We start from the raw sequence: 17,784 nt of genomic DNA on the forward strand, positions 1-17,784 counted from the left end.
ATATATCGACGCTCACTTGAACACCGAATGACATTAACACAAGTCATTTATAAATAATATCGGCAAGCACTTTTATCGAATGGAATCTTATATACATGTATGGCAGGTAAAATTGCTTTTTCATCATTTTAATGAAGATATCAGTAGCAGATAAGTTATTTGATATGAATAAGTTTCCATCGAATTAAAATCGACAAATCTGCATCAAAAATGAACTTTTATTAAATATCAATTATGTCAAACCTATTTCACAACACATATGGTAGTGTACCTCATTTGATTTTTCCCGCTGTATTAGGTAATTAATAAGGTCGAACCTATTCACCACATAGAGTAGTGTAATTCGAGTTTCATCACTTTGAGAAGGTATAACGAAATGTTCAAACGTCTCTACTGTTACGGATTATTTTAGATGGTGCATCAGAATGAAAACAGTTCCTTAGAAAACGTAATCACAACGCAAACAAATAGGGCATACATTGACAAGGATTTTATTCTGCTAACTGTATCACAAATAATGCACCAATAAACCAAATTTGAAATATATCGGGCAATATGTAACCTTTGTCCAATCAGATGACTCACGATGCTTCCGAGGTGACAGATTGACCGCTTTGCGGGTATACCTTAAATTTTATCAAAGTGGTGTTTATTACCATAATAAGCTATGGCAGTTAATGGTCCCCAGAACGTCTCACTTCGTAGTATACTTTTTAAGAACATTTGGTGTTTCGAGTCCTTTCCCAACGGCGACGGTAGTGTAGGTGTGTTTAGGGTAAGCGGCTATTTGGAAAAATATTTTGTGTGGAATTCCACGTCCCCTTTTACGCGTCCGTTATTATGCTTCTTTCAGTTATTATTTTCATTGGGATCCACCAGTATGGTCTGATCAAACAAAACATGGGTGAGGAGTTAATAATAAAATCTTAGAAAATACAACACATTGTCAACAAGTTATTAAAGATTTACAAAATTGCACCGCAACTAGCATATGTGGAAAACAATAAAACAACTTTTTAAAGGGAAGTTTAATTAAAAAGATATTGCAATGTGGACTTTATTTATCGAAAGACTCGGTCATATGTTACTTTCTCCGTAAAATTTATTGAATGGTTTGAACCTTTTCACCTTTCAGAAGGGCTGTTATACATAGAGGGAAATAACAATATTCTCAATAATTGTATTTACTTTTTATAGATTAGTATATTTGTAAATATGTACACAGAAATGCGAAACGTTTTATTCAAATATATCACATTAGCATATGAATAGTTTTGTCAACATTTCTAAATATGTAATAAGAATAGGTTTTAAATTTTGAATAAGAAGATTAGATCGATAATACTCCCACAGGTAGACTTAAAAGAACAAAACCCAGTTTTATTGTTTGCACTTCGGACGTTCGAATAATAAAATATCAATACATACACAAAAATAGCACCACACAAGAATAATTAAACGCGACGATATATACGAAGGGCCCAGATAATTATAAGTTCAGGTGAAAATCTGGGTGGTGTAGTTCGACGCTCCCTACCCTTGTCGGTTTGTGTTTGTGAAACGGGTCAATATGTGCTGTCGTGATTGTGTTCGTTCTTGGGCAAGACACTTTACCCTTCTTGTTCTGGATACCATGCGACGGTGCTGAGTGACGTAGTCACCATATACTACAAGGAGGCCCCGCCTCAAAATGACTCGTGGTTGTTCACGGGCAATAAGCCAAGTAAACAAGCAAACTACAAGTAGTACGGAATACGAAGAAGCCTTTTTTGTATGTCATTTAATTTGCTGATATTTTCAATACAAACCAAGACCTCCCCTGCTATTTTCTTTTGTGCCTGTATTATATTATATATCAGTACACTACATTATGATAATAACTCCATGCAAACTCATGTTGAAACCTACAAATATATTAAACGATAATCACAACAGATCTGTGCATTACATAGGTAACCATATTGGGTGCTGTGTTATAATATAATGTTGTCGAAAGAAATGTCCAAATTGTGTCTAATGCTTTCATTTTCGGTGTTGATTTTATGCGGAGCATCGTCGTCGTTGCCACACAAATCTCTATTAAATGAATGGCAATGCTCATACAAATTAATTCCGTCCGCAAGTAATGGGAAAATACATATAAGACTTAGAATGAGGATTCCAACTGAACCTAAGTATATCGATGAAGGTCTTGGATCGTTTGCACATACAAGGCTACGTTTGTAAGAGGTAGTGTTCTTAACGTGGACTTCAGTATTTTTCTTAAGTACATCCAATCTGTCATTTAGTTCTTCGGGTGTTGTAATCACCGGCGTGTATGTATTTGGACAAGCTGTGAAGTAGAAACGAATACGTCCTAAATATAACACTGACAGCGGACAAAAATGTAAAGAAGGAAAACTGACAAACTGCATAACAGAGACAACATTGACATATCGGAAACCAAACAATACACATTTCGGAAACAAAAACTATACAAGGGAAACAAGAACTTTCTTTAATATAAACCGAAATGACACTACAACAAGGATATCTCAATTAATAACACGGCCTACCAGAGAAATTGGTCATGTGTCCAAATATACATCAAAAGGCTGTGAAAGCAGTAACATTACTATCAAGTAATGGAATTTGATATAACAAACTTTGATATCTACTGTTTTCCTGTGTCCTCAACTTCAGTGATGGGTTCAGTTTAAAGTTTGATAATGATGTTATCATGTAAGGATGATGATCTCATGTGTTGTAATCTGTTCTTATGTGATTACAATTGCTGCTGTTACCCATGGTGTAATGGTTGGCTGATGTGATTGATCAATTGATTGGACGACGACGACGGCGACGACGACGATGATGATGATGATTGTGATTATGATTTTGTGTGAATGGGCATCTCGTTTCAATATTAAATGTACCAATGACATTGGAAAAATAAATAACAAAAAAATTCTGTGATATGGTATCTCACCTGAGCATACTGGTTGAGTGCCAACCCACACTCCTGCCGAGCAAGTGTGTATCTGATCGCCTGACGACATTGTGTAGCCGCTATCACAAGAGTACAGAACTTTGTTCCCGTGCGAGGTTCCATCATATAGAGATTTTGTGTTTGCTACAGTTGGCGGAGAACCACATACTGTTCTTGTTACTAGCGCCGAAGTCGTCATCACTGGAGCTGCGAAAGACAAACAAAAGGAGGAAAAGTGTTTTATCAAATCAAAAGTAGACCTGGAAATATTAAAACTGATAATCGATGACACGATATGTACAAAATAAATGATTGCATGATATTTTGAGCATTTCTCTATAGATTCGCCGTTATTTATCACTATATCGAAATGGTCTGTTTTTCAGTAATCCTTTGTGTGCGAGGGCACACATTCCTATGACTAAACGTTACTTTCCAGACAAAACAGTTTTCCTTCAACAATGAATTTCACAAATAATAATAGATCATAGTTCAAACAATTAGGCGCCAATGTATTTATCATACCGGGATTTGAAGTTGTTGCAGGCGGATTGGTAGTAGTGATTAACAGAGCGTTAGTGGTTGAAGGCAGAATTGAAGTCGACGGAGCCGTACTTGTAGTCGTAATAAGCGGAATGGTAGTGGTTGTTGGCGGCATTGTAGTAGTTGTAGATAGAGTACCAGTGGAAGTCGTAGGAGGAATGGTAGTAGTTGTAGGCGGTATTGTAGTAGTGGTAGGCGGAGTACCAGTGGAAGTCGTAGGAGGAATGGTAGAAGTTGTAGGCGGTATTGTAGTAGTGGTAGGCGGAGTACCAGTGGAAGTCGTAGGAGGAAGTATAGTGATTGTAGGCGACATTGTCGAAGCAGGCTCAGTTGGAGTGGTTGTAGACTGAGTGGACGTGGTTGTTTGCGGAATTGTAGGAATAGTTGGCTGAGTTGAAGTGATTGATAGTGGAATGGTAGTGATTGAAGAAGTTGGAACATCTGGAAGCATTTCATATTTGTGTAAACAAATAAAAATGAAAGCGAAATGCCGTCTATAATTTCGATGAATGTTGTCATGTGTAAAAAAACACTTTTTATTACAATGTCAAATATCTTTAAAAGAAATGCATAGACCACTAGGTAACACAACCATTTTCACCTGATTTACAGTCCTTGCCGGTCCAGTTAAAATCACACGTGCATGTTACGTTGACGGGATCCATAGTGGCGATACAGCTTCCATGTCCACATGCACCTGTCACTGCAAATTCAATGGCCACCAAGATTTTGAATCTGTTCATCGATATTTAGTAGGTAAACGTCTTAATTCGACACACCAAATGTGCTCATTTTTAGTAGTGAAGATTTGTGTTTTGCTGGTACTTGCTCAATGTGAATAATGTATAAAACTTTCACTAGATCCATATAACAAATGTGGAATCCCTGAGTTCCCGGTATTGACTCAATCAATATAGAAGATATAGTTTATCATTTTTTTCACCAATTCATGCTTGGTTCAAGATACATGATTATATAAGTCTTTGAAAAGCCCTCTGTATATATTCATACAGCATGAATAGCGACATTGTAATTAAAAGACATTAAATCTCATTTTGTTTAAAAAACAAATGGCAAGATATTCAGTGTAACTCATATAGGAGAACATAATATAAAAGCGATATTATATAACTTATCTGATATATTTCATTTCAACATTTAAAAGAAATAAGAGGCACGTTTTGACAACTTACCGGCGCCACTGGCAGTCATAATTCTTATTGTGACTTGAGCTGTATCTGACATCTGGTTCATATATCCATTAGCCCATATACTGTTATGATACACCATTTTTCCCCCGGAGGAGTCGGATGGCCTCCACAGCAATATCTGTGTTTCTGTGTACACGTACACAACTCCCCCGAACGGAATAAAACTTCCGTCTGTTAAACTATTTCCGGTCCCGTAAAATCGGAATCCAGGATTGTTCCCATCCGATACTGTGATCTGCAAGTAATAATACAGGTACATATTTCAAATTGCATTTTATATTATCATTTTATACAAAAAGAAATACCAAAGAGGAATTTGAGAGATTGACTACTTCCGGTTCAATATCAAATATCAAAATCGAGCAAGAAACCATTTAATTGCCAACGTATACATTTCGTTGTATTTTGATTTTATTTTCTTAAAGAAACTAATGATAGAACAATATACCATTTGCATAATGCAAAACTATTTAATCCTTCTAGAAAACTCATCAGTGATACTTAATTTGGATCAAAATGGCTATGGAAACATAATAATTAAAGCAGGGGAGGTGCAGGAACCCCGTAATTAACATAATAACCATTGTACCTCTGTTGACACGAGTATGTCGTCGGTATCGAAGGTTGTTGAAAATGGAATTTCATAATTGCTTGTCATGCCGATACCCATCGTTAAAGTGTCCTTAAAGATAATTTCCGATGGGGGGAATGTCCAACATATAATTCTTATTTGGCCTGAAGCAAACCTCCAGTCTTCATTCAAACCCCATCCATCCCTTGCACTGAAAACAAATCCTAAAAAACAACGACATTATAACATTGATTCATAGCATCACTTCATCGTCCCATAACAACATATCAACTGTAACATGTAATTTCTTTGATTTGCCATATCCTGCTAGTACTGATGTTACGCCAAAAATCATAGTAGTTTCATCTGTATTAAGAAAATCCTGACTGATTGTTAATCTACACAGCAATATCACAACTATAATTAAAATAGCACTTTGTTCCATGATAAGCTCACCAGCACTTGAAGCCCAGAGTCGTATCCTAGTGGTGTCGTACCCAAACAAAACGCCCCCTGAGTTTAAGGTCGATACCGGGTCAGATATACCGGCACTTCCTAAACAAATAAGGATTTTTCATATCAAAATCAATGGACATGCTATACAGTATGTACATAAGATAGTACGTTTCTCAGTATTATATGTCACCGAAAATTCCATTTTATAACATATTAATTACAGTGACATTTATATATACAGCTGGCTATTCTCTTAACAATTTTAATAAATTGACATCTTACTCACTTGTGCCACAATTTCAAAGGAGATTGATGTTTGTTTTTTGTTTTGTTTCAATGCAAATAAACAAAAAAAGTAGAACAATTTGCCAAGGATCTTATGCGAAGATTATATCATGATGAACAAATGCAGCAATGAAAAGTAATATCTATTTTCTTATAACAAATCGACTGTACACATTAGAACGACAAAACATGTGCCAAAAATCCCTTAAAGAGGCGTAAAGTGGATTGAATTATCGAGATCTTAACAAGATTTCTTCTCAAAAACATGGTTCACCGTGACAAAAAACAAAACATTTCCAACTTATCCATTACACCACTCCTAGACCTCTATGACTGTATTAACCGAACACGATATAGAGATCATCTACCCTTAACCGATTAAATTAAATGGTGCGCTATACTGTAAAAAAGTCCTAATTTAAATGTTAACAGTATTACACGAAGTATCGTAAATTCTAGACATGTGCTGATTGTGAACCCCGAATAGACGACAATGAAATAAGTACCTTTCTAAGACAGCCCCCTGCAAATAAAACAAATTTAATTCCAAAAAGTGAATAACAGAGTAAGATTTTTTAAAAAAGGACAAAAAATTACCTTGAGCGTCTGACCAGTAATCTGTGGAATCCAGGGCTATCTGTACTGTGACAAGGTCTGGATATACTCCCAGGTTGTGTGGTATCTCGTGGTAAGCCGATGAGCCTGCGTCAAACATCAAATTAATTTGCTGGCCGCTAACCACGATCTTTACTTACAAACAGGGTTTCGAGAAATGCGGATTAATTGTAAAGTTTTATGATGGACATCATGATCGCAATTTGGAATATTCTGTTTGTGTTACGATATAAAGACATAAATGCTCTGTGCTTGTAGCTATACATAGCTAGTGATTTTGTTGTAATTCACACCCTACTTCTGATTTCAAGAATGGGACTTAACCCGAACGTGATCTAGATTTGTATGCCGATGCCGTAGAATAAGCAGAAGCCGCTTACCTTTCTTGATCGCCTGATCTCATCCGCCTATGTAGGTCTCTATGCAAAACCATGTTTTTTTCTTTACATTTTGTTTCATAGATTTTGAGTTGTTTTGGTATTATTCTACTTTTTAGTAAAATTGTTGTTATGTATATATCTGTTATAATTTATAATATACAATTCGCAACGGAATGACACTTAATATAGATGCAAAAATAGATAACGACATGTAAAATTCCAACACGCTACAATGTATACTACGTACTACTAATAGCTGTCCACTGATGGTAAAATGTTGGCGGACCAATGTCACACAGTGTCCACGCTCGCACCTTTACCTCACCGGAAGTGTATGATCCACCAATGAGTGTAGATCCAGTTCTACCAGAGCCACCTGGAGACAAAGAAATTAATAGATATTATGAGGCATGGTTCTTATTGTGTTCCATTAGCAGTAGTAAACTGTCGTCACTACAATGTTACCGGATAGGGAATGATTTCGTCTTCATGAGGATAATCATAAAGAAACTAGAAAAATTCGATAAAAAATTACAAAACGAAATTATCACTACTGCCGCCCCCCCCCCCCCCCCTTTCCCTCAAAAAAAAAGGAAGAAGAAAAAAGAGGCTGTTAAATGTTCATTTTCATTGGTTATATCTATATATGAGCTTACATATAGAAAACTGTATAGCTGTCTATTTTGCGAAGCTATTATCAAACTTACCGGTAAATCCCACTAGACCAGTCGTTGCAGCTAACATCGAGCCTTTACCGTCTGGAGCATACACTCGTATGTCTTCAGTGTTGTAGATATATACCACACCACCATAGTCAGTGGCGGAATCGTCATCACGATGTGCCGAGCCGGATCCCGTAAATATGTAATAATCACCATTGTCTATAACCCTTATTTGAACATCTACCTTCACCGGGTATTCGCCAAGGTCATGTGGGATGATAAGTTGACTTCCTGCTTCTGCCTGGGCGGTCAACGTCAACCATCCGCTTTTGAAGGACGGTTCATTCAAGCCATTTACTAAGAAAACTATGTTGACAAAGATAGGTCCAATATGACTAATAGGGAATGGGTATATAACAAAAAAACGATAAATATTGAACGAGATATGAAAAAGGATGACATGAACAAACAGTATAGCCATCAAACTACAATTGTTAAAGCAATGCACTATGATTTCGACTAGACTGTTATGTCATCCAACAGACATTCATGTTGTCATATCAACAGTCAGACGACTGCAAAATATTCAGGAAAAAAACATATATAAGAGACTAGCTTGACGAACGAGTATCAAAACATTTTTTTTTTTTTGAAAAGCCCAACGTCTGTCAATGTTCTTAACTTGTACTAGAACACTTTCTGCTTATATTGAGAGATATATGAGGATAATTTTCGCGATCAAAGGGGAGGTAGGTCGTCCTGCATTTATTTATTTTACATGTATTTTATTTATTGCAGTTTCAGCCGATATCCAGTGAATACCATATAAAGAAAACAATTAGAATGTCTATTTTCAGTTCTGTCACAGAAAAGAAATGAATCCTACCAGTCAGGATTCAGTATTCCATACATTTAATGTGAGGCGATCATTTTTGTATTTTGGTAGAAATTTTACGGTTATAACCAAAATAAGTTTCTTAGCAACGAAAAAAAGGTTTAATTTCCGGATCACGATGCCTACTACGCCATCGTCCGAAAATAAATGTCAACAAAACGTCCTTTTCAGTGTCCCGTTGTTGTAGCAAGTATACCTCAAATACAGACGAGACTTAATAAAACAATGCATCATTATTAGATTTTATATCGAGAGTAATGTTATGTTGTATTATATTCTATACCAGGTCATTCCTGACTTTACAAGGCCTTTAATTAATTTCTTTGCATACTTTTGACAATGAAAATATCATATTAAAGTGAAGAATACTTACCATTCAATAATACGAAAGCATTAAAGTTCGGCACAGGTCTGGTACACATTTCAACAGAACAGTTTCGTTAGAATAACGAGAAACTGTCACACCTGCTATATCATTAAACTATCCAGACCGGCATGACTTGAAATAATGGAATCGATATTGAAAATATCAATAAATTAGGATGTATTGATTACTTAAACCTTTGATTCGATTCCGACTGAATCAAACAAGTCTTTGAGGATATTACAAATATTCCAAACCACCGAATACGAAAAATTGTAACAGCCAGAAGAGATGTATTAGGCGGAAATACAAACAAAGACTCGTTTTAAAACTGTTGTGTACGAATTAGAATAACTCTGCACGGCTTGCCAATTTCCCTACTTTCCACAGCTAGACTTCGAGAAATGGTACTAAGGGAGGTAGTCCAGGAAGATTTAGACCCAGCAAAAACGTATGGAAAGAGGATTGGGTCGTGGAATTCCACCCAGACAAATGGCACTGTACTCCACATATCACTAAAACGCACACAGATCAAATATCATTATAAACTTCAAAGCGCACATATTAAAATCAGTCAACTCTATAAAATACCAAGAACTCGAACTACAAAATAACCTCAAATAGGTCCAACACATCAACAATACAACGTCAAACACGCAGAACAAGACAACAACTCACAATTTTCTATAAAATCATATCATCATGTTTTAGAACACACCCAAGGATAATGCATATCATACATGTTAACCCGACATCGTATTTTGCAAAGAAAAAGCACAAATATCCAATTTAGTCGAATTATTAGATTCATTTTTAAATGCCAACTTGATTGTCACAGACAGTAAATACCGATTGTATTTTTACCAGCAAAAACGTTTTGTGAAACCCACATAAACAACTCTAGCCACCACGTAACCGTTAACTCAAATATCCTCATCCCTCCAGACCACAGGACAAGACAGGGACAAAACATTTACTATATAACTACAATGTACAAACAAAGAACGACTCAGACAAATACTTTTTTCCCCATATATACCAACACAACAAACTAGTCTACCTCTAGTATACCTCGTTAAGTCCATTTTTTCTTTTATCTCGCGCTTCAAAACTAAATTATGAGATATGTCTATTTTTTCTTATTCTAAGATGGAAAGAAGATAAAAATCGATTTAAGCAATTATCGATATATTATTTGTTACGATATATGAAGTCGTGTGCGATAATTCTGAACGAAATAAAATAATCTTTGCAGCACTTTAAATAATGCAAACATTAAATCGTGTCTTGGTCCACCCGGCCTTAATGGTAAAAGCTGGCACATACTTTCAAATAAGTTTAAAAGTGTAACGTCAGGTGTAATATACGAAGGACGGGTAAATCATACAAAAGTGAGCATGGCGTCCGTCTAGGTCGTACTTTGATTTCTTGTTTTTTTCTAATCTTGGTCAGTAATGTCATCTATGATCCTGACTCGTCTAGGTTTGCCATTTACTCGACAATCAACAAATACTCGCGGTATAGCAGAACGAAACTCTCCTTCACATTAATATCACTGTATTCATACTCCACAACGTCCTTATCCATTGACAGGCATTCTTGTTGATTAGCCTAGATTTCCTTAAATAAAACCTGGAATGAGAAGGACTTATACAACTGTCCTACCGGTAAGATATACTGTGGTGTGTAGACTATGTCAGAAACAGTCTGACAATATATACTTTACATTTGCTTATCCAGTGTACATTGCTATACAAAGGCACGACAAATTGTTTGACGTTTTAGTTTATTACTTTGACATATCAAATTATGTTAACTTTGATCCCATGCCAGACGAAAGACAGTTTCAAATTGTATTTATATGGAATCAATTGATGTTGAATATTGTCGATATGATACACATAACGCACTCAGAGATGCAAACTTAACTATAATTATGCATTCATGTACATTCTGAATTTGATTTAAGTATAAGATAAGACATGATATATGTACAATAGCTACAACAAAGAGGAAATAAAGAAAGTCTGTCATTCAAAATAAATTGAGAGTTGGAAACAGTAGAATTAAAATGAATTGAACTTCATCATACAGATGTCCAGGGACTCGTTAATGATGCTAAGGGCTAACAGTGTTAATTACACAGGAGGCGACGGAGGTAGCTCAAAACAGGGAAAAACTTATGCAAAATGGGGGATAAGGCAATTTTTTTCAATACATTTCATATCATAATTTTGAATATTAGATTTAAAACAACCTTATTTATATGTGTATGGTACGAGTCGCGTCTTAAACAACATGTCAGGTTACAGAAAACCCTTGTTAGATAAATATCGGAGAGCCAAATATAATTGAACTGCAACATTCAGCTATAACGGTATTGTATTGCAACTCAAAACAGAGCGAAAGAAAGGTAAACATCTGGATTGGAGGTAAAATAACCAACTTCTTCCTTAACCTGGGTATTATCGCCCCACAAAAAAGATATTTTATATACGTTCGTATACATGTGTAGCAGGGATGGATTTACTCCTGTCAGTGTCGCACTCACGTGTGTATACCAGTCTGCTGCAATGTTTTTCGGGATAGCCGTATAATTTGCTTTTGGCCCCGGATATGACGCGAAAGGTGGCGTTACTGGTCCAGATGAAGTATGTGATTGGTCAATGTTGCGGTAAATGCAAAATGCAGATATACAGTTAAAAACGAAACAAAGTTAAGATTGAATGCAAGATGAATAAGTGGATGTATGTATTCAAATGACACATTAATAAAATATATTCCTGATTCAAATGCAGTCTTATTATCATCAAAAATGATTCAAACTGATATGATTTTGTTATCCGTGCTGAAACTGCGCATTTATTAGTTAGTTCGTTGACTTATTTCACTAGTAGTTTTACATTATAACCGCCAGCATTAAAACAATGCCGTTTATCTTTTTTTAAAGATATTTCTTGTTTTGTTGTGGTTTACGCCTTTTGGCGGCGGTTGGTGACAATAGGGAATTTCCCTATAAGTTGTATTTAGTATTGGCGCGTGAGATTTCCCGGAAAAACACGGGGAACTCTTAGGAACTATTGTTTGACGAGGGTCAATTGGTGGTACTAGGGTCAAGGGGGAGTTTTGTGCATATACAATTGGTAACTGAGTGTCAGGGCTGCCCCCCGTGGCGCAACGTATCTTTCGGTAAGTCCAAAATATTATATTTCGGCCTGGTTCATCTACATTCTGTATTCGGTTGATCTTTCAGCGGCATCTGTTGACTTCCGGCCAAAGTTTAGCCCGGGAACTGACTAAGGGTCAACAAATACCGGCATGCATTTATTTTCTAAATTCCCGTCGTCTATATATCTTATAATAGTCCGTCGTCTATATCTTAAAAGGGTCACATAGGTCTTAGGTCGATAGGTCTTATAGCATGTGCATGTCCGTCGTCTATATTTTTTTAGCTTATAATGTGTTAGCATATGAACGAGTGTGGAGACAGTGGTCAATGTAGGCCTTGTCTTGTTGTGTATATATTGTGTTATGTCTAATAAACTTATCTAGTTTGTTGGATGTTCCTATCTGACTAGAGTCTTGACAGTTTTATTGACCAACGGAACCCAGACGTGGATATCTGAGTTAAACAAATATCCACTATACGAAAACTGTTACACATGTGTGTAATGGGTGTTGTTATCAATATTCTTTTTCTTTACTACCTGACAAAAGTATCCAAATATCGCTCATAGTGTTAAATAAATGTGGTTTATTCGAAGAAATTAATAAAATCTGAACTATGTGACGTTTGATTCCCTGCCGCAAGGAATCCTGATTGCAAGAGCCCGAGGGCATTGCAGTATCATTAACTAGCCAAATATAGATGATGATCCCGATGTGCTGCATTGCCACTGATGGCAAGTCAATAGGAATCAGTATTTTGTTTTGTTTTACCAACTAGTTTTTGAAGCCCGATACTTATTAAACAGAAAACGCAAAAATGTTACTTTTAACTCCAATATTGAATTTGAATCAGCTTTAACAGTAACATTGAACATACAATTTTATATTTTAACATCAAATTGTCCTTATAGAGTTATCTATGGCCGATTTCATTGCCAGAGCCTTACAGAAAAAATCGAATTGCGCACAATTAATGTTTGCACAGTATATTTTTAAAAGATATGTAAAACAGATGTTATGGTTAAAAACCCCAGGCTTACCGACTGCTCCAGCAAACAAACTACTGCATTGAAACAATGTATTTATTATCAATGAAATCATGTTTTGATATAATCTTGTGTTTTATTGACCAACATTATGATCTTTCACGAAGTGTATCTAGCTCCATGATCAAATCCACATAAATAGCAAAATCAGGATTATTTACTTTTCCAGGCCTAACTCCGGTAAATGCAAAAATAGAATGTAAAGCAAGAAAAGTGAAAATCTTCTTCGTATTTTCTCCGCTTGATTTACACATGCCATATGTTTAACAATCAATGCCGCCATGCTCGAAATATGTTACTTGAAGCGATGGAAAGATGTAGCGAAGTGTTTAGTGGCATATTATGGTAAACACACTGTTGTCATCATGTTAAGAGTTATCAATACTTGTATATATTTCTTTCCAACCTGAAATCAGGGTACAACCTGCGCAGTGTCAAACAGGTTCAGTTGCTTAAGGTCGATTGGCGTCGGAACAAAAGATATCCAAGAAAAATTGGAAATGGAAGGGGAAAAAAGAATGATGGAAATAATACATGTTACTAGAAAAAGAGCAAAAACAAAAACAAAAATATGCCTTCCAACTTCGATCAGGTACACATTACCATAGCGTCATAGGTGTCAATTCAATTATAAGTTATACGCTCAGTTATAAATCTATAATGGAATGAATCTTCTTATTTTAGATGGTATTTTATTAAGTTATATGTGCATCATACATACATGTAGCATACATAGGTATACATCTGTACATGTATCGGTACAGGCCTATCCCGGGCGAGAGCCCAGCCCAGGATTTAGTGTCCAGTCATGGCACCCTGGAAACCGACTGCCTAATATAGTAACATCTAACCTTTTATAGTCCTAAGTCCTAGGTATGAGTATATATGATTTATTGATACATGATAATACGGAAGACGGCTGTCATATAGCCTAAGACAATATTAGATAACCATGTACAACACGTACCATTAATATCAGATCAACTACGTCAACAGGTAAACAGAATTGGTGCCAAAGGGCAAATGTCTTATATAAAAGTACAGAACTAGGAATAAAATCTTATATATATTTTTAACTAAATTTTAAAATAATGTTTTTAAATTTCAAATCATTGTTTTCGGAGCACTAGCATTAGCTATCATTATTGATATTGAAGGTAAAACTAGAGTATGAATGGATGTGGAAATTAACCTTCTCAAAGAAAGTATTTTTTCAAGAGTAACACAATATATCCTTATTTATCTTACTTACCTATTTGGATTGGTTTTGATGTAGTCGAACGATATATTTGCACCTAATTGTGATCAAAACTATTCAAAACTATCAATAACAAAAACCGGTTTTGTTAGCGTTTTTTTCATATATATTCAGTCATGATTAAGGAATGTGGTATATATATTAAGTAAATCGATAACATTACCATGTGCCTGAACAAAACCCACCCTGCCCAGAGAACTGTTTATTTACATATCGGACCTACGACGAATAAAAGTCAATATATGCATAAATCAGATCAATATTGGTTGACGAGAATGATTATTCAGTTTGACTAAACCTATTTCATTAAGCACAATATGAGACCCCTTGAGCTCTTTTCAAAGGTATTGACTCATTTATTTGACCCTATTCAATATAATTTTTGTTATCATTATAAACTACTTCCTCATATGGTAAAGTGATTGAGTCTCTATTGCATTGCTGAGATGACGAGTGACCTGGTATATTGTTACGCTATCTTCTATAGATAAGTCATTACTTCCATGTAAATATAGCTTATAGCTGAAAGGGTTGGCTGAAGGATGGAAATTACCGACGGATGAGCTTATCTAACGGTTTAAATGATACAAATTATAATATCAACAGTTACACAGTAACATTACGCCATTTTTTGTTATGGTGTACATGTATTTGATATAATTATCCTATATGAAATAAATATTTATGACTCTTTGCCAATTGATTTACACATGGCACAATACGACAATACATCAGGCAGATCAATTGTGGTACACCGGTCTCCTTGGTGGAGAGTTTATATTTTGTCGAAAGAAATTTCCAAATCGTGTTTGTGGCTGTTGGTCATTTTCTTCTTTGTTGTTTTCATCTTGAGAATCGCCGTCATCGTCACATGAATCATTATTAGATGAATGACAATGTTCATACAAATTGATTCCGTCCGCAAGGAGAGGGAAAATACCAACAAGGCCCAAAATGACTATTCCAACGGTTGCTACGTATAACGATGAAGGTCTTGGATCGTTTGCACATACAAGACTACGTTTGTAAGAGGTAGTGTTCTTAACGTGGACTTCAGTATTTTTCTTAAGTACATCCAATCTGTCATTTAGTTCTTCGGGTGTTGTAATCACCGGCGTGTAGGTATTTGGACAAGCTGTGAACAAAGAAGTGACTACCTATTATCTACATATATCTTATATATACAAATCTGCTTGTACATATCTACATATACATATCTACATATCGGAACCCCATCGGGAATAAGCTAATAAATAACTTGCATATGGATACACTATGTACTGTGGCTTTGATGTACCTAATTAAGTTGATATTTTAATCTTTATTTCGGGAATATGATATTGAAGATGATACATCGATAGAATACGCTGTTGTATATTTCATGTAAAACAAGATATACATAATTTACGCAAGTGCCATAATCCAAAAGTTTGAACTTCAAATTTATCTTTTGTATTTTATGTAAATGAAATATTAAATGCATCCCAAATAAAGTATATAGTGCAGCTCCTCTTGCTTATTTGTTTGTAACGTTAAATCTCACTAGCAATCATTTATAAAATGATGTTATAACTCCATGTAGGTCTCACCTAGGCATACAGGTGGAGTGCCTACCCATACTCCTGCCGAGCATGTGTGTATTTGATCACCTGATGACATTGTGTAGCCACTATCACAAGAGTACATAACTTTGCTCCCTTGTGAGGTTCCATCATACAGAGAATTTGTGTTTGCTATAGTTGACGGGGAACCGCATACAGAACTAGTTACAGCCGCCAAAGTCGTCATCACTGTAGATAAACAAGGCAAAATGACACCGAACGACTATCAATTAAAAAAAGGACCTGTTAAGGTCACGTAATGTTAGCTAATCGTCGATAAACCAATTACAAAAAATGAACTAAATATATTATTACTCGGATATATAGAAATTCTGTAGTTGTTAGAAAAGATTCCGGAAGGATAAGCGTCCACCGGTCGACTACAAATCCAGTGTAATCTACGCAAATACGCTTGTAACAATCTGAAAATGAAAATCTAGCTACTACTACTGAACCACCAGGTATATCAATGTGCGTAGAACACAACACGTTCCAATGACCTTAATGTTGTAAGGGAATTGTCTTTTTATTTCAGCAGAAGAAACTATTCAAGCTTTTTCCTGCTTACTGATACTTTCGAGAAATGAAGAGTAATTTCTCAAATGTTCATAGTTTATAAAGTATGTACACAATCGTGTTGATTTCTCACCTGTAGTTGTTGCTGATGCAGTAGTGGTGGTTGGATTCGGAATGGTTGTACGCTGAGTTGTAGTTGTTGTACGCTGAGTTGTTGTGGTTGTAGGCGGAATTGTGGTTGTAGGCGGAGTTGTAGTAGTTGTAGGCGGAGTTGTTGTGGTTGTAGGCGGCATTGTAGTAGTTGTAGGCGGAATTGTCGTGGTTGGCACATCTGTTAAGATATGGTAGTCAAATTCGTATGTAAAAAAAAAAGAAAAAAACTGGGAGCCAACTATTATTTTCATTTATAAAGTCAATGTCACTTTATGCTTCGATCTATAACAATAAATAATATCAAAGTGCCGGGAAATGGTACAATGATGTGGTCATTTAGCAAATACGTAGAATCTATCTATATGTTTTAAAATATATTCATATTTACAAAAGTGTATTTCGGATAATTTATGGATTAAGCTTTCCTTAATAAACTCAGAAGAAAACAACATATAAGTGGTGATCTTAATTAAGAGAACGCTTCTGAGTATTCTATATTGGTTATTAAAATACAGAATGACAAGGGCATAATAATATTACTATTCTCACTTGTTTTACAGTCACTGCCGGTCCAGTTAGGCTCACACGTGCATGACACGCTGACAGGGTCCATAGTGGCGATACAGCTACCATGTCCACATGCGCCTGCCACTGGAAATTTAGACAAATCAGGAATCACAATATATTAAGATTACCCACTAAACAAAGCAAACATTTAATTAACATCACCGCAAAAAATATATATTCTGTTATAGATTGATATTGATAGAATAATTAAATTGAGACTGAAGTCAAATCCTTCTAAACGAGGGTGGTACTGGTTTATATAAAGTGTTTTATCAAAATGAAAGTGTATTAATATTTATATCAGTTCTGTTTCTGATAGCTGGCACTGTCACAAGATGAATTATCTTTTATTTGATAAGTTGATTTATCAAACCTTTTGTATTTATGCGGAACTCTAATTAAATCCAAAGGTGCTCTTAAACTTTGTTTACATTCTATCTCAAAGTACATTAAGCCTAACAGGCTTTAATATTCAGTAAGAATATAGACCAGTGAAGCGCGGCCTATCGGTGATTTTAAGTTTTA

General features: G+C 35.5%; 2 protein-coding genes across 3 annotated transcripts in view; both read right to left on the reverse strand.

The window, feature by feature from the left end:
- Positions 1–495: 495 nt before the first annotated feature.
- LOC117327585 (mucin-3A-like) lies at positions 496–9,062 on the reverse strand. Of its 2 annotated transcripts, XM_033884640.1 has the most exons (11): positions 8,960–9,062; positions 7,737–8,057; positions 7,277–7,405; positions 6,632–6,736; positions 5,750–5,848; positions 5,312–5,517; positions 4,705–4,957; positions 4,113–4,214; positions 3,494–3,952; positions 2,969–3,175; positions 496–2,332 (listed from the first exon to the last, which is right to left on the reverse strand). In XM_033884640.1, exons 1-11 carry the CDS (start codon positions 9,006–9,008, stop codon positions 1,974–1,976), a joined length of 2,289 nt encoding a protein of 762 aa, XP_033740531.1. In that variant the 5' UTR covers positions 9,009–9,062; the 3' UTR covers positions 496–1,973. The 2 variants fall into 2 exon arrangements, with proteins under 2 accessions (XP_033740531.1, XP_033740530.1); XM_033884639.1 differs by lacking the exon at positions 8,960–9,062 and having other exon boundaries at positions 7,737–8,580.
- A 2,740-nt stretch (positions 9,063–11,802) lies between these two features.
- Positions 11,803–17,784, reverse strand: part of LOC117328368 — a 28,940-nt gene continuing 22,958 nt past the window's right edge. The window contains exons 15-18 of the mRNA XM_033885895.1: positions 17,242–17,343; positions 16,673–16,870; positions 16,012–16,212; positions 11,803–15,557 (exon numbers count right to left, since the gene is read on the reverse strand). Of these exons, the coding sequence (XP_033741786.1) occupies positions 15,163–15,557; positions 16,012–16,212; positions 16,673–16,870; positions 17,242–17,343 (896 nt within the window). The 3' untranslated portion in view covers positions 11,803–15,162. The remainder of the gene's footprint in view (positions 15,558–16,011; positions 16,213–16,672; positions 16,871–17,241; positions 17,344–17,784) is intronic.

This window comes from Pecten maximus, chromosome 5 (assembly GCF_902652985.1).
Source record: "Pecten maximus chromosome 5, xPecMax1.1, whole genome shotgun sequence".
Taxonomy (NCBI): domain Eukaryota; kingdom Metazoa; phylum Mollusca; class Bivalvia; order Pectinida; family Pectinidae; genus Pecten; species Pecten maximus.

Excerpts from the sequence above, each read along its gene's own strand:
- LOC117327585 (XM_033884639.1), bottom strand. The coding sequence starts at position 8,172 with ATGGCTATACTGTTTGTTCATGTCATCCTTTTTCATATCTCGTTCAAT. Across the intron at positions 6,737-7,276 it reads TCAGTGGACAGCTATTAGTA|GCTCATCGGCTTACCACGAG; the intron begins GTACGTAGTATA and ends TGTTTGACGCAG. Across the intron at positions 3,176-3,493 it reads TGCAACAACTTCAAATCCCG|CTCCAGTGATGACGACTTCG; the intron begins GTATGATAAATA and ends TGTCTTTCGCAG.